Source organism: Clarias gariepinus, chromosome 2 (genome assembly GCF_024256425.1).
Source record: "Clarias gariepinus isolate MV-2021 ecotype Netherlands chromosome 2, CGAR_prim_01v2, whole genome shotgun sequence".
Lineage (NCBI taxonomy): Eukaryota > Metazoa > Chordata > Actinopteri > Siluriformes > Clariidae > Clarias > Clarias gariepinus.
Window position 1 is genome coordinate 30,443,491 of NC_071101.1, and position 23,123 is coordinate 30,466,613.

Sequence of the window (23,123 nt, forward strand, 5' to 3'; positions counted from 1 at the left end):
GTGTAAGAGTTTTAAATATTATTAAGTAGTTTACATGATTTAGTACAACAAAAAAGATATATTATTATTTTTATTTGTATACAGATGGCAGTCAGAGATACAAAATATTTTGTACGTAATAATGTGCTTAAGACTGCATTCTATTAAACTGGAATTTATTAACATGTCACCTGTCAAAGTACCTGATATGCCATGAGGATATATAGCTAAGACCACATGCTTACATATATTAACTGCCACTTATCAAAACTCAAACTCTCTCTCTCATATATATATATTACACTATAATTCACAGACGACCAGCACACAGTTTTGCTTGCAATATTATTGATGATTTATTGTTGTTATTAATTATGAAAAGAAAGAGTAAAAAAAGCTAAACACCAGAAAATGTCAAATCATGCAGAAAAGTAAAGTGTCCTATGTATGCTTAACTGGATTCCAAAACACAGAACACTGTTTTCATTCCAAACAAATCATACAATGTCATGAAACCTATTCACAGAATACCATTTCTATTTCAATTTTTATTTAACTTTTGTGTTTAAAAAAAAAAAAAATTGCTAATAGTTCCTATGAAGTATTTTAAAACCACAGTCTGCAACAAGTCATAGGATTTTTTGTTAGTAAAACAGTAAATAGTATAATTTTTTTTTTTTTTCAAATAAACTTTAACAAGTGATTTTGTATTAGGTAAATATCTGCCCTAGCAGGCTTATATTAAATCATTTAGTTAAACTTTTGAGTCAGTACACTCTGTGACAGAGCAGCCACACTCTTCGACGTAAGTGTAGGTGTATTGTTTCAGTCTGTTGTCGGCACAGCGCAGCTGCACCTGCATGCTGCTGGTTCGGAGCTCCTTGCAGCAGGAGCAGTGGTGCGTCATGGTGTTTGCTGCCATTGAATATCTGCAAATGCAAAAGAGAACTGAGTGTTAAAAGAAAAGATGAAAAGAAGAAGAACAAAACTTGCTGACAATGCGACTGTATTGGTATGATGTACTGTATGTGTGTGAGAGAGCTACATCTTACTTTCTGTCATACAGTAATAATAACCTTCTACTGAAAATCACCAAAACAAAGTAGATGATTTTAGAATTTTAGGCATGCAGGGGGTTGGACACTCCCCCATCTATATTGATGGCGCTAAAGTTGAGAGGGTAAACAACTTTAAATTCCTTGATGTTCATATCACAAATTAATGGACATAACACACTGATTCCTAGTCAGGAAAGCTTGATAGCGGCTCTATTTCCTGAGGAGGCTGTGGAAGTTCATGCTTACAAATTTTTTACAGGTGCATCATTGTAAGCCTGCTGACAGGATTACAGTATGGTATTGGAACAGTTCCACCCAAAGCTGCACTGTAAACCCGAATAAGTTGGCAAAACTCAAAAAATTTGAGGTAATCAGTTACATCAATTTTTTAAAGTAATGATGTTTCCAGTTTTAAGTAAATGGAACTATGATTTTTTTTTGAGTTTGTTGTACTAATTTTTTTTAGTTGTTGCAAATCAAATAAATTGTTGTTGGTCTTTCGGCTGCTCCTGGCAATGGGTCGCTACAGCAGACAATCCGTCCCGCACACAAGCTTGGCACAGGTTTTACACCAGATGCCCTTCCTGACGTAACCCTTCCATTTTATCTGGTCTTGGGACAGGCACTTCATCCAGTTGTTGGGAATCGAACCCAGGCCTTTCACATGGCAGGTGAAACACCTACCACTGAGCCACCAGTGCCCCATTGCCCTGATGACGTCAGACACAAAATCGCTAGTCTGAAAGATTTTAAGTTGGTGGAACTTTAAGGTGACAGTTACTGTTACTTAAGTACTTAAAAGATTACATAAAATAAAATTTGTTCAGCTAACTTAAAAAGTGTCATTTCTACAAACTTATAAATACCAAAAAGTTCTAAATACTCATAAAGGTATATTAATTTGAACTAATTGTAATTATTTAAGTTAACAGTACTTAATATGTTTAATTACTTTGAGCATTAGGGTTTACAGTGTGGAAAACAATGCAAAAAGTAGTCGAAACGGCATAGAACATTACTGAAAGTGATATTACAGATTTTACAGACAATGTCTTCGGAAAGCATGCAATATTAACCAGGACCATAACCACCCTGCACGCGGACTTTTCACCGACTGGTGTCGATTGGTTCTTCTTGTCCAAAGCTTTTCATTGTACTATTGGCCCTGTGTTAACATGCATATGACAATAAACTAAACTAAATAAACTATTACTATATCTCTATTTAGGACGTGTGTGCGCATGTGTTCGTGTATGTATTTATTAGTAAGCAAACCCACATTGAATTGGTGTTACATGATCCAGAGCAGGAGGGGATCTCCACAGGCTGGACGGAGATACAGCCGTTAACATTTAAAGAGGTGGTGTTCTTTACCATACGACAGTTTACCAGCTGACCTAAATCACATACAGAAAAGTGCTCTCATATTTCATAAAGTTGCAAATCCACACATTCATGTTAAGGTACATATTTCTATATATAGTGTTATGTCTTTTATAGCAACAACTCATTATGTGGAATGAAAATGGATATGTATAATAATAACATAATATCTATAATAATATACATAGATTAAGAAGACATGAAACTGCATCAGTGAGTTGTAAACTCAGTAAAGTCAAAACAGAAAACATTATGTTTTATGGTTTGTCTGTAACATGATGACTTCCATTTTGTCCTATAAATGGTTCTAAAGTACGATGTGTACTTCATTAGTAAATAAAAATTTAATCAGTGGCGTTACTAATCGCTAGTAACAGATGAAACAAAGGAGAGAAAAAATATATTGAACATCTTACATGTCTTGCAACATCCATCTGACGTGGTTGTCTCTGTGCCCTAAAAAGGATACAAAAAAAGATATAATTTTAATCACTTATTTCTCACAGTTTATACTGTAATAAAAGTTCTGAATACATTATTACAGTATTAACCATAAGTAAGCTTTTATATGTAGGGGCAAAATTCCCCAAAGGTTATAAACATACAGGAATGCAGTCTTTTTGATTATACTCAGGACATGAAGGGGGTTTCTTCACCAAGACAAACACATCATTGACTTTGGTGCAATTGAGAGTCACACATGGCTCATTTGGATGAGTCCAGCTCTGTCCAACCTGATGACAGTATTCAGAGGTTATTGCACATGGACAGGAAGGAACTAATACATAATTCGAAATCATGACTAAATATGCACAGTAGGAGAATTCAAATACTGATCAAAGACCTTACCTCAACTGTGCTTATTATATTGGGGTGACCTTCATTCTCATATACACACTGCTTTTGTACACATTTGCCACAGCATTGCCCTGACACAGCTTCATAGGAGAAGCCCTGTAAAACGTGAATAAAAGCATTTAATCCAACATTACATTTTATAAAATGAATACTCACCTTCAATAGTCTAGTTTCTAATTATCTGTAGATTTCTACAGTATTATGTGCTAATTAAGAAAATATTACCACTACCATCACAATCAATCAATCAACAATTTTATACAGTGGTGTTCAAAATAATAGCAGTGAGTAAAGCTCCATATCCATATAATAACTTTTCAATTTAAATAACACAAATGCATTGGACACCCTGCACATTCTATTCTGAATTACAACATGAAGAAAAATGTGCTAAATGTATTATTAGTTTAATGTAAGTAAAGAAAAACAAATATTAGTCTGTTCCAAAAAATAGCAGTGTCCTCACTCATCTTTACAAAGTGATTTACCGAATTTACCGTTTAAACAAAAAGTTTAATCTTTCTTGTGCATCTCTCAACTAATATTTAGTTGTATAACCATGCTTTCTGAGAACTGCTTCACATTTGTGACAATTGTACTACACGCCACAATTCCTCTGCATTTCTTGGTTTTGCCTCGGAAACAGCATTTTTTCTATTGGATTAAGGTCTGGGGATTGGGCTGGCCACTTCATAACGTCAATCTTGTTGGTCTGGAATCAAGATGCTGCTTGCTTACTGGTGTGTTTGGGGTCGTTGTCTTTTTAAAACACTCATTTCAAGAGCATTTCCTCTTCGGCATAAGGCAACATGACCTCTTTAAGTATTCTGATGGACTCAAATTGATTCATGATCCCTGAAATGTAATAAATAGGCCCAACACCATATTACGAGAAGCATCCCCATATCATGATGCCTGTGCCTCCATGCTTCACTGTCTTCACAGTGTACTGTGGCTTGAATTCAGTGTTTGGGGGCCTGACAAACTGTCTGCGGCCTCTAGACAAAAAAAGAACAATCTTACTTTCATCAGTCTGCAAAATATTGCACCATTTCTCTTTAGGCCAGTCAATGTGTTCTTTGGCGAACTGTAACCTCTTCAGCACATGTCTTTTTTTCAACAATGGGACTTAGCGGGGACTTCTTGCTGATAGCTTGACTTCACATAGCCATCTTCTAATAGTAACAGTACTAACAGGTAACTTTAAATGTTCTTTGAGTCAATTTTGTTATTCTTCGATCCATTCGAATAGTAGTTTTACGTTTTCTTCTACGTCTTTCTGGTTTCGGTCTCCATTTTAAAGCTTAAAAATGATTTGGTATCATTTTAGCAGAGTAGCCTATCATTTTTTGCACTTTGTATGTTTTCCCATCTCTAATCAACTTTTGAATCTAAGTACGCTGTTCTTCTGAACAATGTCTGGACAACCCATTTTACTCTGATTTTCAAAAAGAAATGCACAGTACAACTGGTTTGACACCTGTTTTTCACAGAATAATTTACCTCTCTAATTAAACTCCACACTGCTACCCGGGGAACAAGATCAGGACCATAGAGAGGATGCTTTAACACCTCAAAACAATTTTTTTTGCAGATTGTTGCCAGTATCAGCAGACGTTTAAACTAATATTAGTATTTAAATATTAATTTAAACTAATAGACGTAGTAAACTAATATTTAATCAACAAATATGTTGTGGTGTTGTAGCTTAAAAATAGTATGCTTTATGTAAGCCACTGGAACATGTTACTTCATGTTCTATTGAGCTTGTTAAGCAGTATTTTCAGGTCTTGATTATGTGATTCGTGTGAATTCAGGGCATTACCTTTTGGCAGGTTGTATTGCAAATCATAGGAGTGCACTGTATATTATAAAGGCCAGTGCTGGTGTTTACAGTTGTACCACAATGACAGACTTCACATGAGTCAGTTGGGACTTTATCTCCAGGCTGTGAAATAGAAACATATGCAAGCTCATAAATTTCCCAAAACTCTTTAGCTCCTGATTACTGTATATTAAACAGAAAAAAAATAATTTCTTAACTTAAAGAATCACCAAATAAAAGCAAAACTGATGGATACTGTATAATGCCTTGTAAAAAATACTGCATCAATAATTCTAACACATAATAAATAGCACAGTAGTCTACTAATTATATAGTACAGCTCCATGCTAGTATGCAAAGGTAGAATAACAAATCTCACCAAATATTCATTCATACCAAAGACACACACTGGCTTGTGTTCTAGTAAGGAACAAAAAAGAGAAATATTATAATTATTAGCAAACCACTAATACTAAAAGCTAAGTAGTTAAGTCTGGTTCAGGACTTTTAAAACTTACTACAATTGAAAGTGACACAACAGTCAGTATCTGTCTTGTTTTGTATCAGCTCAAATCCAGCTTGACATTTTGGTATGGTGCTGGGGCACAAACTAGGTTGGCACACTGAGGGAAGCGAAAGGTGTGAGAGAAAGAGAGAGAGAGAGAGAGAGAGAGAGTGGTCAGTTTAAGGGAATATCCCAGCATTGAAAAAGGTACTAGGAAAGCTGTGCCGATCAGATTTAAGAATTTGACAGCACTGGGTCTGAAGCAAATTACTCTATGTTGATCCCTTTACATTTCAACATAAATGCTAAAGGGCATTAAAAATGGTACAAGCAAATTGTGGGAAAATGCTTAAATAGTCCACTGCTCACTCACCACACTTCTGACAGCAATCTACATCCTGAAGCCCATAGCCTATTTTAGTACAGTTCTCTTTGGGTGGACACTGGACGGGTTGACACACTGGACCCATGGCTTCTTTACTGCACGTACATTCATTACATTGTGCGCGCCATTTATCTCCTGGCTGCAGAAGAACCAGAAAGACGAGAGAATGTAAAATCACTTCACTTTCTTACATATAACAGTGTTTACAGTATCTAATTCCCTAAAATAATTAAACAATATTGCATACACAAGCAAGGAAATTCTGAATATCATAAAGGCTGTAATTACAGATGGCACCCGGCCATCACAACATTGATGATAGCCAGTATTTCAGGACTTGCTTGTTTGCAATATTTCTTAATTATAACAGGATACTGGATTAATAAAAAATAGTGCAGTGATGAGTGCAGTGTTGCTTTCATACAATAGCTTTAGTAGCTTTAGTGCACTGGAATGAACTGCAATTCATTAACATTAAGTTTCATTACAATATAATGGCTTTTGCTCAAAAATCACATGGTTATGTGGTGTGCTTTGCTCAAAATATAGAAGTTTAAAGCTTCTGAAAAAAAAAGGTTAGAATATATAGTGGTTTTGTAAACAAACTTCTGTATGTTACAGAATAATAATTGCCTGAAAGTGAAGTTTAGATTGCCAAACTGTTCATATATGGAAATATTAAACATTAATAGATTCTTTAATATAAATACATACACAATCTAAATATTAATTTTATATACTGTATATATATATATATATATATATATATATATATATATATATATATATATAATCCTTTTTTTACTTTTATACTTTGACCATTATATCCTCTCTCGGTTGCATAAACAATACAGGCTTACTGTAACTTACTAGGTTTAAAAAATGTAAAGTTGGCTCACCTGCTTGGGCATTCCATCAGAACCTGTACAACCTAATGCACAGAAATGAAACATTTATAATTTTTTTATTTTTTTATTTTTTTTTAATAAAAATAAATGATCAACCATTGGCCTTTGACTCCAAAATGTATTTTAAGTTGGAGACATTGTTTTTTACCATATATATTTTTTTAAATAAAGCAATCCTTTACGCATAGAATTTGCCTACCACAGAAGCTTGTGCATGTATCTGTAGCAGTGTCAAAGAGAGTGGTGCCATTAGGGCAGAAGCATCCTTCCCGGAAATGATCTTGACATACTTGATTGTCACATTGTAAAAACTTTTCATTGAACCTGGAAAAATTTCATAGCAAAAGAACAAAAGTTATTACTGGAAATAAAGTCAAGGACAAACTAAAATGATTTAGGGTGTGATGTTCTGAATACTGTAATCAATTCCTTACACTGAATTGCAGGTATTCTCCACCTTTGGCCCACATGGCATGTAAACTTTATTTTTTGGACAGTCAGGTGCTATGAAAACAAATAAAAGCAATCAGCATTTACCTGGAAGTCAGTTTTTAATGTTTCTTTTTATAATTTCTGTGCTATTCCTTACGGCACTGTCCATTAGTCGCCCCCCTCCAGTCCACACATACAGACTGTGAAGCACACATGTGAGCATAACTCTGCAGGCTGAAGCAACCTGTACCGTTCTTCATGTTGCACATATCAAATACACATGCCTTGTAGAAGTTTTCTGGGTCAAGGACTTTGTGGCACTCTTGAAACACTCTGTAAAAGAAGACACATTGAGAGTACATAACTAGAGGGAACCTATACTGTAGTCCCAAAGTGAACCATGAAATATAACTTACTATAGTGTATTATAATGTTACATTTTTGTATTATATAGTATCCAAGTAAACAAGTATTATTTAATATGCTCAATTAAACAAATACAATTTTAACATATTTCTTAAGAGGCATTAAAACAATCTTCACTATATACAATGACTCATTGTCTATACTGCTTTTCCCTGTATACAGGGAGGTGCAAGTTGGTCTGATTGACCACCTTAATTAATTGAAGAATCCTTCATATCCTGATGGGAGTGATCAATTATAAATGATAATGTCATCTACATTGGATTTAAGGATCAATGAATTGTATAATTAAGCAACATCACATGAGACAGAGTGGTGATGTGCTGGTTATTAGTTAAATGTGGTATTGTTTTATACAACAGCTGAACAAACATTTATTATCAACAGAATATGAATTTTGTGTTTTATTGAATGAATTATTTAGTGACTGGTGAAACTAACTAACTGTGATGGGCAGAGTGGTCAACCAACAGTTAATAACAGACAGTTAGTGTAATTAACAGGGAAAAGTAGTTTTAAATTGTTACCGGTACTATGTAAAAGATGAGAAAAAAAACATGGAGGTGGTAGACAGTCTTGTAAATATTAAGACTAAAAAAAGTTAGAAAAAAAGATAAAGTTCGTGCTTATATTTCCTTTTATTCCACTTTAGAATATCAGCTCTATTACCTTCCAAGTTCTGGGGTTAACTCCTAAATATAATTTAATAGAAAGCTAGTGCGGTAGGGTGCACAGTCAGTAGTTCAGCCCACCAAGTAGTGCATTAAAGGTTACAGAGGGATTTGGTATTCGTCCTTGTATTAGAAGCTAGTTAGTTCTCTAGATCAGCTTAGGTCTAAATAAAACACCATGGAGGCAGTTCAGAACAACTTATAAGCAATTTGAAGTAAACAATGTGTTGTCTGAAATTATATAACATCTACAGATGTGTTTTCCTTTTAAAATGCATCCATGACTTGCTTTGAATTTGCATTTCAGGTAACTGCCCTTTCCTCAGTAATGAGTTTCATACACACCTACTTTAACCCATGCTCTACACTAGAGATGGTATAATTAAAATTTGTAAAACACCTGGGACCTGAAATGATATATAAAGTTAAATGCTCCAGTGGTGTTATCCATTATTATCACTCCTGGAATGCCTCTTGTCCAATTAATTTGCTCAGTCAGAACAAACTGTTATATAATGAGCAATTGACTTAATTACCTAATATTAAAAATGTATGGACCTTTAGATGATATATATTTAAAACTTTACGTGATTTACTTGCTAAAGATGATTCTGCAGATGGATGGGTCACATGAAGGCTTGGGGGGAGGTGGAGGAGGTGGAGAAGGTTTGAGACAATTCGTGCTATTCACTAGCCACTTAGGAGCCATTGCTTCACATGACTGAATTTCCTGTCCATTAGGCAATCTACAGTCATTTGACCTGTTGTTGTCACATTTGCCTTTGAGAAACACAGTAAAAATGTAATAAATCAGTGACAAAAAGAGAAGAAGACTAAGACAAAAGAATATCATTTTATCACTTGAGTTAGAATTTACTGCAATGTAATAAATAGAATTTATGTCGTTCATTATATGTTGCAGAAATGAAGTTTGACTTACCACACTGCCCTTCTGTGTTATTGTAAAATAGAGAAAATGGAAGGTTGACTACAAAGTTCATTCCTTTGAAGGTAACCTGAGCTTGGATAGCAGGGATATCTAGGGTCATCGCAATACCCGTTGTGGTTATGGTGAAATCTGCATTACTGAAAACCGTGCTCTTCTGAAGCACATTGTTGACAAATACCTAACACAAAGAAATTATTTTAGGTTGTACAAAAATATTTTGGGCCATGTTCTGGCAAAAAAATACCATGATTCGCAAACGTTCCTAGACACCAAAATATGTAAAATATATACAGTACAATATATAAATATATACAATATATACATATATAAAAGAGGTTTTAAGACACCAAAATATGATGAACCTATTTTAGGCTTGAAAATACACAAAAATGCAATTTGAAAAGGGGTAAGCCTTTCCATGTTGTCTACTTTTTTTATGAATATTTTTTTTAACCACAAAACAGTCCTTAACTGAATGTTAAAAACACAGAACTGCAGGCAAGTAAAATGGTGCCTAAGGGTCAAGAAAATGTATTTATATTTACCAAGAAAAAAGTCCCATGTTTTATATGATGCTAAAATTTCAGATATATTCATTCAGCATGGACATAGCATACTGTCCTAATATTTCTAAAGTTTTCTATATGTACATGTAACCAATGTATGTCTTATTTGTTAACTTTTAATCATTGCTGCACTCACTTTATTCACAGTTGGATTTCTTGTCTGTTTCAAATCGATTTTATATGATTTATAGTATATAGTCAGATAGTCAGGGCAGGACAATTGTTGGACAGTGTCACACAAATAGTTCTTGATGTGGACAGAAAAATTGTACGTCTTGATGATTTCCTGGACCAAGACATATGTGCAGTCTCCTTGGAAAGCATAATACAGCCCATCAAAGGTGACATAATGTGGATCTCCCCAACCTAAACATTTGCCTGTAATTTAGAGAAACAATAATTACAACACAGTCAATTCACCAGCTTACTTTTCTAAACTTACATTTGGAATTTCAGGATTAGGAGATGCAGTACTGTATTTATTGAATGTGCAGGAATTACTAAAAAAGCCAGGAGGGACCAAAAAAAAAAAGGATAATCTCACATTGACATTCATAGTGAAAGCAACATCCAGTCTTATCATAGACCTTAACAGGAGGGATTGCATTTTCACACACTGGCATAGGAAGAGCTGAGTCGACGCAATTTACAGGTGTAGACATAACAGAGGCATCTATGCATTTTTTTTCATAACACTTTTCCTGCCAGCTTTCTCCATTCTGTCATTGATAAGTATGAGAAAAATAAAAAAGGGGAGAAGAAAAATAATGCAGTAAACATACACAGTAGATGCAATATTTTCAATATGGCAAGTTCTCTTGCTCTTAAAAAAGAGCTTTTTTTTATACTGTTGGTCTAGGTATGGAATGATAGTTTATGGTTTTGGATGCATGGTGGCAGAGCAGGTTTATTCAGATATTCTGTCATTATGTGATAAAATGTACTTAGAACATGTATGCTTTAAATTTAGCTACCCCCAAACTATCAACAGAAGCAGGAAAAACTATTGCGTCAAATTTAATTGTCAATATATTTACCATATTTTTTAGAAAATAATTAATTGGCCTACAGGTATACAGTAATAGCAATGGTTTTTGTAGTCTGTAGATGCTTATTAGCTAAAGCATGTGCTTTTGCACAAAACAGTTTAATTGGGCATTTGTTTAGTTGTGATGTGTTTTTAGAGTTGTAGGATGTATCCAACTTACCTTTCTTGGTGGATCAAGGTATGTGCAGTCCTTAGGGATATGAGGAGTGGTAGTAATTAGTTTTGTAGAGGATGATGGCATAGTAGGTGTTGTAGAAGGAGGAGGAGTACTAATTGAATAGCATGGCCCAGATGTCTTGATCAGCTGACACATCCTATCACAGTAAGCAGTGAAACACCATCCCGTTCCATCAGTTTGGTTATATATGACAGTCTCTAAAATGAGGTACAAAAGTGTTATTTATACAGTTAATATAATATTTAGTGTCATAATTTAGTAATTGTCCAAACACAATTAGAAATTAAATTCATTTACTGTATAATAGATAAGAGATGAGTATTAGTTAAACCTAAAAATAGTAACCAATTTGCAATATTGGATGCATACTGCAAATACTGTATCATAGGGGGAAAAAAAACAAGGTCCTTGGTCTTATCTACATTAAAATTTTTGTATATAGAAAAAAATTGTCTTTTTCTTAGACTGTAGACATCTCCATATGGAAGAACAGAAAATTGCATTCTGTTGTCCTGTGACCGTGGAAAACATGAAGACTGTAAGTTTATTTACAAGCAAGAGGGCAGTTTGTTTTGTTGCTCTTTGACATTCCACAAGCAATTCTATAAGACACAATACCAGGATGCATTTTAAAGGGAGGTAGCTACTGTGTGTCAGGGGAGAGCTTAGCACAGGCTTGAAAACAGGTGTCAAAAAAGCATTGGTGTACAGTACAATATAATTAGGGAGCCCATAGCATACAGTAATAATACTTATTTTTGCTGGTGAAATTAATAAAAAATTCAAATTGTACTTGCCTTGGTAAAAAACCTTGTCCATGTATTTGCAGAAACAAGGGCCTCCTGTGGTGAAATGAGGTCCTGTTGTAAAAGTCATCTTAGACGTTGTGATCATAGAGGATGTCGTTCCTGATGTTGTATTTACGATACTTAGTGTAGTTGTTGGCCCTTTGGTTGAAGAAACAGGTGCTGTTGTGGTTGTGCTTGGTGTTTCCACTGTTGTTGTAGACCCTGTTTCTGTTGTGGTGGGTGGGATGACAGGAGATTTTGTAGTGGTCAGCCCTGTGGTTGAGAAAACGGGTGATGTTGTTGTGCTTGGTGTTTCCACTGTTGTTGTAGACCCTGCTTCTGTTGTGGTGGGTAAAGTTACAGTAGATTTTATAGTGGTAGGCAATGTGGTTGAAGAAACAGGTGATGTGGTGGTGCTTTGTGTTTCCACTGTTGTTGTAGATCCTGTTTCTGTTGTGGTTGGTGAAATGACAGTAGATTTTGTAGTGGTTGGCCCTGTGGTGGAAAAAACGGGTTCTGTTTTTCTTGTGCTTGGTGTTCCCAATGTTGTTTCAGAAATGAATTCTGTTGTGGGTGGTGGAATTACAGTAGCTTTTGAAGTGGTAGGCCATGTAGTGGAAGAAACAGGTGATGTACTTTCTGTTTCCACTGTTGTTTTAGAAATAGTTTTTGTCGTGGTGGGGGGAATTGCAGTAGATTTAGTAGTGGTAGGCAATGTGGTTAAGGAAACAGGTGATGTGGTTGTTCTTGATGTTTCCACTGTTTTTGTAGAACCTGTTTCTGTTGTGGTGGGGGGAATTACAGTAGATTTTGAAGTGATCGGCCCTGTGGTTGAAAAAACAGGTGATGTTGTGGTTGTGCCTGATGTTCCCACTGTTGTTTCAGAAAGGATTTCTGTTGTGGTTGGTGGAATTACAGTAGATTTTGTAGTGGTAGGCAACATGATTGAAGTAACAGGTGATGTGGTTGTACTTGCTGTTACCACTGTTGTTTTAGAAATAGTTTCTGTTGTGGTTGGTATAGTAGATTGTGTAGGCGAATGCTGCTGACCTTTTGTAGGAGTCACTGTGGACACTGTGATTACAGAGAATGTTGTTTCAGGAATTATTTTTGTTGTTGTTGGTGGAATTGCGGTGGATTTTTCAGTGGTTGGCCCTGTGGTGGAGAAAACAGGTGCTGTCGTTGTTGTGCTTAGTGTTCTCACTGTTGTTTCAGAAATGATTTCTGTTGTGGTTGGTGGAATTACAGTAGATGTTGTAATGATTGGGCCTGTGGTTGAAGAAACAGGTGATGTGGTTGTGCTTACTGCTATTGTTGTAGTAGAAGGACATGTTTTATCACAGCATTTCACCCGCATTTCATAATTCAAACAATGGCCTTCGATTTGGTCAGCGTTGTTACAAATCAGACCAACAGTAATATTACATGTCACCTCCTGACCCAATTCTGATAAAGGCTTGTCTTTATATAGTGTGGCCCTGCAGTCAATAGCTGCTGGTTTCTCACAGGTAATGTCTCCTGATTTCCAAAACATAGGTATAGACTCAATGTCTTTTCCATCTGGTGTAGAAGGAGGATAAGTGCTGTCTAACCACTCTGACCAGTGGCAAGGCTGACAAACATATGGGGTTGTAGTTGATGCGTTTGTGGTTATTTCCACTGACGTTGTAGAACCTGTTTCTATTGTGGTGGGTGGGATGACAGTAGATCTTATAGTGGTCGGCCCTGTGGTTGAAGAAACCGGTGATGTGGTTGTGCTTGGTGTTTCCACTGTTGTTGTAGACCCTGCTTCTGTTGTGGTGGGTGAAGTTACAGTAGATTTTATAGTGGTAGGCAATGTGGTTGAAGAAACAGGTGATGTGGTGGTTTGTGTTTCTACTGTTGTTGTAGATCCTGTTTCTGTTGTGGTTGGTGAAATGACAGTAGATTTTGTAGTGGTTGGCCCTGTGGTGGAAAAAACAGGTGCTGTTTTTCTTGTGCTTGGTGTTCCCAATGTTGTTTCAGAAATGAATTCTGTTGTGGTTGGTGGAATTACAGTAGATGTTATAATAATTGGGCCTGTGGTTGAAGTAGGAGGACATGTTTTATCACAGCATTTCACCCGCATTTCATAATTCAAACAATGGCCTTCGATTTGGTCAGCGTTGTTACAAATCAGACCAACAGTAATATTACATGTCACCTCCTGACCCAATTCTGATAAAGGCTTGTCTTTATATAGTGTGGCCCTGCAGTCAATAGCTGCTGGTTTCTCACAGGTAATGTCTCCTGATTTCCAAAACATAGGTATAGACTCAATGTCTTTTCCATCTGGTGTAGAAGGAGGATAAGTGCTGTCTAACCACTCTGACCAGTGGCAAGGCTGACAAACATATGGGGTTGTAGTTGATGCGCTTGTGGTTATTTCCACTGACGTTGTAGAACCTGTTTCTATTGTGGTGGGTGGGATGACAGTAGATCTTATAGTGGTCGGCCCTGTGGTTGAAGAAACAGGTGATGTGGTTGTGCTTGGTGTTTCCACTGTTGTTGTAGACCCTGCTTCTGTTGTGGTGGGTGAAGTTACAGTAGATTTTATAGTGGTAGGCAATGTGGTTGAAGAAACAGGTGATGTGGTGGTTTGTGTTTCTACTGTTGTTGTAGATCCTGTTTCTGTTGTGGTTGCTGAAATGACAGTAGATTTTGTAGTGGTTGGCCCTGTGGTGGAAAAAACAGGTGCTGTTTTTCTTGTGCTTGGTGTTCCCAATGTTGTTTCAGAAATGAATTCTGTTGTGGTTGGTGGAATTACAGTAGATGTTATAATAATTGGGCCTGTGGTTGAAGTAGGAGGACATGTTTTATCACAGCATTTCACCCGCATTTCATAATTCAAACAATGGCCTTCGTTTTGATCAGCGTTGTTACAAATCAGACCAACAGTAATATTACATGTCACCTCCTGACCCAATTCTGATAAAGGCTTGTCTTTATATAGTGTGGCCCTGCAGTCAATAGCTGCTGGTTTCTCACAGGTAATGTCTCCTGATTTCCAAAACATAGGTATAGACTCAATGTCTTTTCCATTTGGTGTAGAAGGAGGATAAGTGCTGTCTAACCACTCTGACCAGTGGCAAGGCTGACAAACATATGGGGTTGTAGTTGATGCGCTTGTGGTTATTTCCACTGACGTTGTAGAACCTGTTTCTGTTGTGGTGGGTGGGATGACAGTAGATCTTATAGTGGTTGGCCCTGTGGTTGAAGAAACGGGTGATGTGGTTGTGCTTGGTGTTTCCACTGTTGTTGTAGACCCTGCTTCTGTTGTGGTGGGTGAAGTTACAGTAGATTTTATAGTGGTAGGCAATGTGGTTGAAGAAACAGATGATGTGGTGGTGCTTTGTGTTTCCACTGTTGTTGTAGATCCTGTTTCTGTTGTGGTTGGTGGAATGACAGTAGATTTTGTAGTGGTTGGCCCTGTGGTGGAAAAAACAGGTGCTGTTGTTCTTGTGCTTGGTGTTCCCAATGTTGTTTCAGAAATGAATTCTGTTGTGGGTGGTGGAATTACAGTAGCTTTTGAAGTGGTAGGCCATGTAGTGGAAGAAACAGGTGATGTACTTTCTGTTCCCACTGTTGTTTTAGAAATAGTTTTTGTCGTGGTGGGGGGAATTGCAGTAGATTTAGTAGTGGTAGGCAATGTGGTTAAGGAAACAGGTGATGTGGTTGTTCTTGATGTTTCCACTGTTTTTGTAGAACCTGTTTCTGTTGTGGTGGGGGGAATTACAGTAGATTTTGAAGTGATCGGCCCTGTGGTTGAAAAAACAGGTGATGTTGTGGTTGTGCCTGATGTTCCCACTGTTGTTTCAGAAAGGATTTCTGTTGTGGTTGGTGGAATTACAGTAGATTTTGTAGTGGTAGGCAACATAATTGAAGTAACAGGTGATGTAGTTGTACTTGCTGTTACCACTGTTGTTTTAGAAATAGTTTCTGTTGTGGTTGGTATAGTAGATTGTGTAGGCGAATGCTGCTGACCCTTTGTAGGAGTTACTGTGGACACTGTGATTACAGAGAATGTTGTTTCAGAAATTATTTTTGTTGTTGTTGGTGGAATTGCGGTGGATTTTTCAGTGGTTGGCCCTGTGGTGGAGAAAACAGGTGCTGTCGTTGTTGTGCTTAGTGTTCTCACTGTTGTTTCAGAAATGATTTCTGTTGTGGTTGGTGGAATTACAGTAGATGTTGTAATGATTGGGCCTGTGGTTGAAGAAACAGGTGATGTAGTTGTGCTTACTGCTATTGTTGTAGTAGAAGGACATGTTTTATCACAGCATTTCACCCGCATTTCATAATTCAAACAATGACCTTCGTTTTGGTCAGCGTTGTTACAAATCAGACCAACAGTAATATTACATGTCACCTCCTGACCCAATTCTGATAAAGGCTTGTCTTTATATAGTGTGGCCCTGCAGTCAATAGCTGCTGGTTTCTCACAGGTAATGTCTCCTAATTTCCAAAACATAGGTATAGACTCAATGTCTTTTCCATTTGGTGTAGAAGGAGGATAAGTGCTGTCTAACCACTCTGACCAGTGGCAAGGCTGACAAACATATGGGGTTGTAGTTGATGCGCTTGTGGTTATTTCCACTGACGTTGTAGAACCTGTTTCTATTGTGGTGGGTGGGATGACAGTAGATTTTATAGTGGTCGGCCCTGTGGTTGAAGAAACAGGTGATGTGGTTGTGCTTGGTGTTTTCACTGTTGTTGTAGACCCTGCTTCTGTTGTGGTGGGTGAAGTTACAGTAGATTTTATAGTGGTAGGCAATGTGGTTGAAGAAACAGGTGATGTGGTGGTGCTTTGTGTTTCCACTGTTGTTGTAGATCCTGTTTCTGTTGTGGTTGGTGAAATGACAGTAGATTTTGTAGTGGTTGGCCCTGTGGTGGAAAAAACAGGTTCTGTTTTTCTTGTGCTTGGTGTTCCCAATGTTGTTTCAGAAATGAATTCTGTTGTGGGTGGTGGAATTACAGTAGCTTTTGAAGTGGTAGGCCATGTAGTGGAAGAAACAGGTGATGTACTTTCTGTTTCCACTGTTGTTTTAGAAATAGTTTTTGTCGTGGTGGGGGGAATTGCAGTAGATTTAGTAGTGGTAGGCAATGTGGTTAAGGAAACAGGTGATGTGGTTGTTCTTGATGTTTCCACTGTTTTTGTAGAACCTGTTTCTGTTGTGGTGGGGGGAATTACAGTAGATTTTGAAGTGATCGGCCCTGTGGTTGAAAAAACAGGTGATGTTGTGGTTGTGCCTGATGTTCCCACTGTTGTTTCAGAAAGGATTTCTGTTGTGGTTGGTGGAATTACAGTAGATTTTGTAGTGGTAGGCAACATGATTGAAGTAACAGGTGATGTAGTTGTACTTGCTGTTACCACTGTTGTTTTAGAAATAGTTTCTGTTGTGGTTGGTATAGTAGATTGTGTAGGCGAATGCTGCTGACCTTTTGTAGGAGTCACTGTGGACACTGTGATTACAGAGAATGTTGTTTCAGGAATTATTTTTGTTGTGGTTGGTGTAATTGCGGTGGATTTTTCAGTGGTTGGCCCTGTGGTGGAGAAAACAGGTGCTGTCGTTGTTGTGCTTAGTGTTCTCACTGTTGTTTCAGAAATGATTTCTGTTGTGGTTGGTGGAATTACAGTAGATGTTGTAATGATTGGGCCTGTGGTTGAAGAAACAGGTGATGTAGTTGTGCTTACTGCTATTGTTGTAGTAGAACGACATGTTTTATCACAGCATTTCACCCGCATTTCATAATTCAAACAATGGCCTTCGTTTTGGTCAGCGTTGTTACAAATCAGACCAACAGTAATATTACATGTCACCTCCTGACCCAATTCTGATAAAGGCTTGTCTTTATATAGTGTGGCCCTGCAGTCAATAGCTGCTGGTTTCTCACAGGTAATGTCTCCTGATTTCCAAAACATAGGTATAGACTCAGTGTCTTTTCCATCTGGTGTAGAAGGAGGATAAGTGCTGTCTAACCACTCTGACCAGTGGCAAGGCTGACAAACATATGGGGTTGTAGTTGATGCGCTTGTGGTTATTTCCACTGACGTTGTAGAACCTGTTTCTGTTGTGGTGGGTGGGATGACAGTAGATCTTATAGTGGTCGGTCCTGTGGTTGAAGAAACCGGTGATGTGGTTGTGCTTGGTGTTTCCACTGTTGTTGTAGACCCTGCTTCTGTTGTGGTGGGTGAAGTTACAGTAGATTTTATAGTGGTAGGCAATGTGGTTGAAGAAACAGGTGATGTGGTGGTTTGTGTTTCCACTGTTGTTGTAGATCCTGTTTCTGTTGTGGTTGGTGAAATGACAGTAGATTTTTCAGTGGTTGGCCCTGTGGTGGAGAAAACAGGTGCTGTCGTTGTTGTGCTTAGTGTTCTCACTGTTGTTTCAGAAATGAATTCTGTTGTGGTTGGTGGAATTACAGTAGATGTTATAATAATTGGGCCTGTGGTTGAAGTAGGAGGACATGTTTTATCACAGCATTTCACCCGCATTTCATAATTCAAACAATGGCCTTCGTTTTGATCAGCGTTGTTACAAATCAGACCAACAGTAATATTACATGTCACCTCCTGACCCAATTCTGATAAAGGCTTGTCTTTATATAGTGTGGCCCTGCAGTCAATAGCTGCTGGTTTCTCACAGGTAATGTCTCCTGATTTCCAAAACATAGGTATAGACTCAATGTCTTTTCCATCTGGTGTAGAAGGAGGATAAGTGCTGTCTAACCACTCTGACCAGTGGCAAGGCTGACAAACATATGGGGTTGTAGTTGATGCGCTTGTGGTTATTTCCACTGACGTTGTAGAACCTGTTTCTGTTGTGGTGGGTGGGATGACAGTAGATCTTATAGTGGTTGGCCCTGTGGTTGAAGAAACGGGTGATGTGGTTGTGCTTGGTGTTTCCACTGTTGTTGTAGACCCTGCTTCTGTTGTGGTGGGTGAAGTTACAGTAGATTTTATAGTGGTAGGCAATGTGGTTGAAGAAACAGATGATGTGGTGGTGCTTTGTGTTTCCACTGTTGTTGTAGATCCTGTTTCTGTTGTGGTTGGTGAAATGACAGTAGATTTTTCAGTGGTTGGCCCTGTGGTGGAGAAAACAGGTGCTGTCGTTGTTGTGCTTAGTGTTCTCACTGTTGTTTCAGAAATGAATTCTGTTGTGGTTGGTGGAATTACAGTAGATGTTATAATAATTGGGCCTGTGGTTGAAGTAGGAGGACATGTTTTATCACAGCATTTCACCCGCATTTCATAATTCAAACAATGGCCTTCGTTTTGATCAGCGTTGTTACAAATCAGACCAACAGTAATATTACATGTCACCTCCTGACCCAATTCTGATAAAGGCTTGTCTTTATATAGTGTGGCCCTGCAGTCAATAGCTGCTGGTTTCTCACAGGTAATGTCTCCTAATTTCCAAAACATAGGTATAGACTCAATGTCTTTTCCATCTGGTGTAGAAGGAGGATAAGTGCTGTCTAACCACTCTGACCAGTGGCAAGGCTGACAAACATATGGGGTTGTAGTTGATGTTGTAGAACTTGTTTTTATTGTGGTGGGTGGAAGTGCAGTCGTTATTGCTGTGGTTTGTGATTTTGAGGTTCCCACTGTAGTGATAGTTTTAGGAAATAATGATAAATAGAAAGAATAATAAGTTTGATCTCAGTTACCAAAGCATTGAACATAGAGATTACTAACAATACTGTAGCATTCATATTTAAGTAAAGTTACATAATGATTGTTGGATTTGTTTATGATAATTAGTTAATTAAAACAATTTTCTGTTTTTATTTTTTACTTACTGGTTGATGTGAAATTAAAAATTTTAGTAGTAGGAGGAGCAGTAGTAGGGCATATTCTCATGTTTCTGACAATTGTTCCATTCTGCCCACAGGAAGCATTAATACAGATTCCATCTCCATCTGTTGTGCTGTATATTAACCATCCAGGTCTGTATGTCTGCCCATTATACTCACAGTAGCAAGCTAAATTAAGTAATTGTTGATATCGGTTAGATATAATAAATTTTTAATAACAAATAGCAAGGGAAAAAAATTCTACTAACCTGATTCGATGTAGGTACAAGAAGGACCGATTGTCGTACAGATGCTATGAAAAAAAATTATAATTCATGTTAAATGTCAATTGGAATTTAAATGATAACTTTTAATCTATCATCTCTGTTTTCTTAAAACTTTTAAAAGATGTTTACATGGATATGTCTAGATTCGTTACATGCATTGTTTAGATGCAGCTTAAATTTTTTTTTGCCATATTTAATTTAATTTTATTATTATTATTATTTTTTTTTACTTTTTCCTGATTTTCTCCCTAATTTAGTTGTGTCCAATTCCTTCCCATCACTAGGGGGCTCCCACATTCAGGCTATTACTACCACTCAGTCGGCAGGGCCAAAGACTAGCGCCAGCCGGCCGCATCTTTTCGAACTGCTTACTCATGCACCGTTGGGGGCGGCGTAACACACTCGGAGGACAGTGCTATCCGCTCCTTCCGCTTGCGTGAGCTCACTGACGCCCCTAATATACAGTACAGGCCAAACGTTTGGACACACCTTCTCGTCTATCTGTCAATGTGTTATCTTTATTTAATGACCGTTTACATTGGTAGATTCTCACTGAAGGCATCAATACTGTGAATGAACACATGTGGAGTTATGTACAAAAAAAGGTCTCCACAGTCACCGAACCTGAACCCAATCGAGATGGTTTGGGGTGAGCTGGACTGCAGAGTGAAGGCAAAGTGCTAAACACCTCTGGGAACTCCTTCAAGACTGTTGAAAAACCATTTCAGGTGACTACCTCTTGAAGCTCATCGAGAGAATGCCAAGAGTGTGCAAAGCAGAAATCAGAGCTATTTTGGGTGGCTATTTTGAAGAAACTAGAATCTAAAACATATTTTCAGTTATTTAACCTTTTTTTGTTAAGTACATAACTCCACATGTGTTCATTCATAGTTTTTATGCCTTCAGTGAGAATCTACCAATGTAAATGGTGCTGGAAATAAAGAAAACACATTGAATGAGTGAAAGGTGTGTCCAAACTTTTGGCCTGTACTGTATATATATATATATATATATACTACCGTTCAAAAGTTTGGGGTCACTTGCAAATTTCTTTGTTTTTGTTTAGTCATTTATTTTCTACATTCTACAACAATACTTGGAATTTCAAAACTATAAAATAACACATGGAATTAGGTAATTACGTAACAACAACAAAAACAACAGTTGGTTGTTATTTATACACAGAGGTCAGCCTTTCTGTAATAGTTCTTGCAAGAACAGTATTGTCAAGTGCATTTGCAAAATCCGTCAAGCACCATAATGAAACTGGCTCTCATGAAGGCCATCCCAGGAGGGCGAGACCAAAACCTACCTCTGCCGCAGACGAGAAGTTCATTTAGAGTTATCAGCCTGAAAAATGACCAATTAACAGCACCTCAGATTAGAGGCGTTATGAAGTCTTTACAGAGCATAAGTAGCAGACACATCTCACCATTAACTGTTCAAAAGAGATTAATGCATTTTTGGATGCCTTCAGCATTCCTTTACAATGTAGAAAAAAATTTCAATTAGGAACGATCATGGAGTTAGAAAATGAACCCAAACTTTTGAACGGTAGTGTGTATATATATATATATATATATATATATATATATATACACACACAGTGGGGCAAAAAGTATTTAGTTAGCCACCAATTGTGCAAGTTCTCCCATTAAAAAGATGAGAGAGGCCTGTAATTTTTTTTATCATAGGTATACCTCAACTATGAGAGATAAAATAAGAAAAATAAATCCAGAAAATCACATTGTAAGATTTTTATTTATTTATTTTCAAATTATGGTGGAAAATAAGTATTTGGTCAATAACAAAATGTCATCTCAATACTTTGTTATATAACCTTTGTTGGCAATGACAGAAGTCAAACGTTTTATGTGAGTCTTCACAAGGTATTCACACACTGTTGCTGGTATTTTGGCCCATTTCTCCATGCAGATCTCCTCTAGAGCAGTGATGTTTTGGGCCTGTGGCTGGGCAACATGGACTTTCAACTCCCTCCAAAGATTTTCTATGGGGTTGAGATCTGGAGACTGGCTAGGCCACTCCAGGACCTTAAAATGCTTCTTACGAAGTTACTCCTTCGTTGCCCGGGTGGTGTGTTTGAGGTCATTGTCATGCTGAAAGACCCAGCCACGTTTCATCTTCAAGCCCTTGCTAATGGAAAGAGGTTTTCACTTAAAATCCCACGATAAATGGCCCCATTCATTCTTTCATTTACATGGATTATTCGTCCTGGTCTCTTTGCAGAAAAACAGCCCCAAAGCATAATGTTTCCACCTCCATGCTTCACAGTAGGTATGGTGTTCTTTGGATGCAACTCAGCATTATTTCTCCTCTAAACACGACAAGTTGAGTTTGTTTCATTTGACCATATTACATTCTCCCAATCCTTTTCTGGATCATCCAAATGCTCTTAGTAAACTTCAGATAGGCCTGGATATGTACTAGCTTAAGCAGGGGGAAACGTCTGGCACTGCAGGATTTGAGTCCCTGGCGGAGCAATTTGTTACTTATGGTAGCCTTTTGTTACTTTGGTCCCAGCTCTCTGCAGGTCATTCACTAGGTTACCCCGTGTGGTTCTGTGATTTTTGCTCACAGTTCTTGCGATCATTTTGACCCCACGGGGTGAGATCTTGCGTGGAGCCCCAGATCGAGGGAGATTATCAGTGGTCTTGTATGTCTTCCATTTTCTAATAATTTCTCCCACTGTTGATTCCTTCACACCAAGCTACTTACCTATTGCAGAATCAGTCTTCCCAGCCTGGTGCAGATCTACAACTTTGTTTCTGGTGTCCTTTGACAGCTCTTTGGTCTTGGCCATAGTGGAATTTGAAGTATGACTTGAAGTGGAGGTTGTGGACAGGTGTCTTTTATACTGATAGCAGGTGCCATTAATACAGGTAACGAGTGGAGGACAGAGGAGCCTCTTAAAGAAGCAGTTACATGTCTGTGAGAACCAGAAATCTTGCTTGTTTGTAGGTGACCAAATACTTATTTTACCAAGGAATTTACCAATTAATTTATAAAAAATCCTACAATGTGATATATGGATATTTTTCTTTATT

General features: G+C 37.5%; 1 protein-coding gene across 1 annotated transcript in view; it reads right to left on the reverse strand.

Moving 5' to 3' along the window:
* Positions 1-310: 310 nt before the first annotated feature.
* Positions 311-23,123, reverse strand: part of LOC128517090 (mucin-2-like) — a 50,796-nt gene continuing 27,983 nt past the window's right edge. Inside the window, exons 29-51 of the mRNA XM_053490872.1 lie at positions 20,041-20,084; positions 19,778-19,960; positions 16,036-19,582; positions 14,333-15,930; positions 11,969-13,921; positions 11,154-11,368; positions 10,490-10,664; positions 10,082-10,323; positions 9,371-9,557; positions 9,027-9,210; positions 7,491-7,666; positions 7,336-7,405; positions 7,101-7,225; positions 6,893-6,924; positions 5,982-6,132; positions 5,622-5,726; positions 5,483-5,523; positions 5,104-5,226; positions 3,270-3,374; positions 3,026-3,154; positions 2,837-2,876; positions 2,317-2,434; positions 311-908 (exon numbers count right to left, since the gene is read on the reverse strand). Coding sequence (XP_053346847.1) covers positions 734-908; positions 2,317-2,434; positions 2,837-2,876; positions 3,026-3,154; positions 3,270-3,374; positions 5,104-5,226; positions 5,483-5,523; positions 5,622-5,726; positions 5,982-6,132; positions 6,893-6,924; positions 7,101-7,225; positions 7,336-7,405; positions 7,491-7,666; positions 9,027-9,210; positions 9,371-9,557; positions 10,082-10,323; positions 10,490-10,664; positions 11,154-11,368; positions 11,969-13,921; positions 14,333-15,930; positions 16,036-19,582; positions 19,778-19,960; positions 20,041-20,084 — 9,718 coding nt within the window. The 3' untranslated portion in view covers positions 311-733. The remainder of the gene's footprint in view (positions 909-2,316; positions 2,435-2,836; positions 2,877-3,025; positions 3,155-3,269; positions 3,375-5,103; positions 5,227-5,482; positions 5,524-5,621; positions 5,727-5,981; positions 6,133-6,892; positions 6,925-7,100; positions 7,226-7,335; positions 7,406-7,490; positions 7,667-9,026; positions 9,211-9,370; positions 9,558-10,081; positions 10,324-10,489; positions 10,665-11,153; positions 11,369-11,968; positions 13,922-14,332; positions 15,931-16,035; positions 19,583-19,777; positions 19,961-20,040; positions 20,085-23,123) is intronic.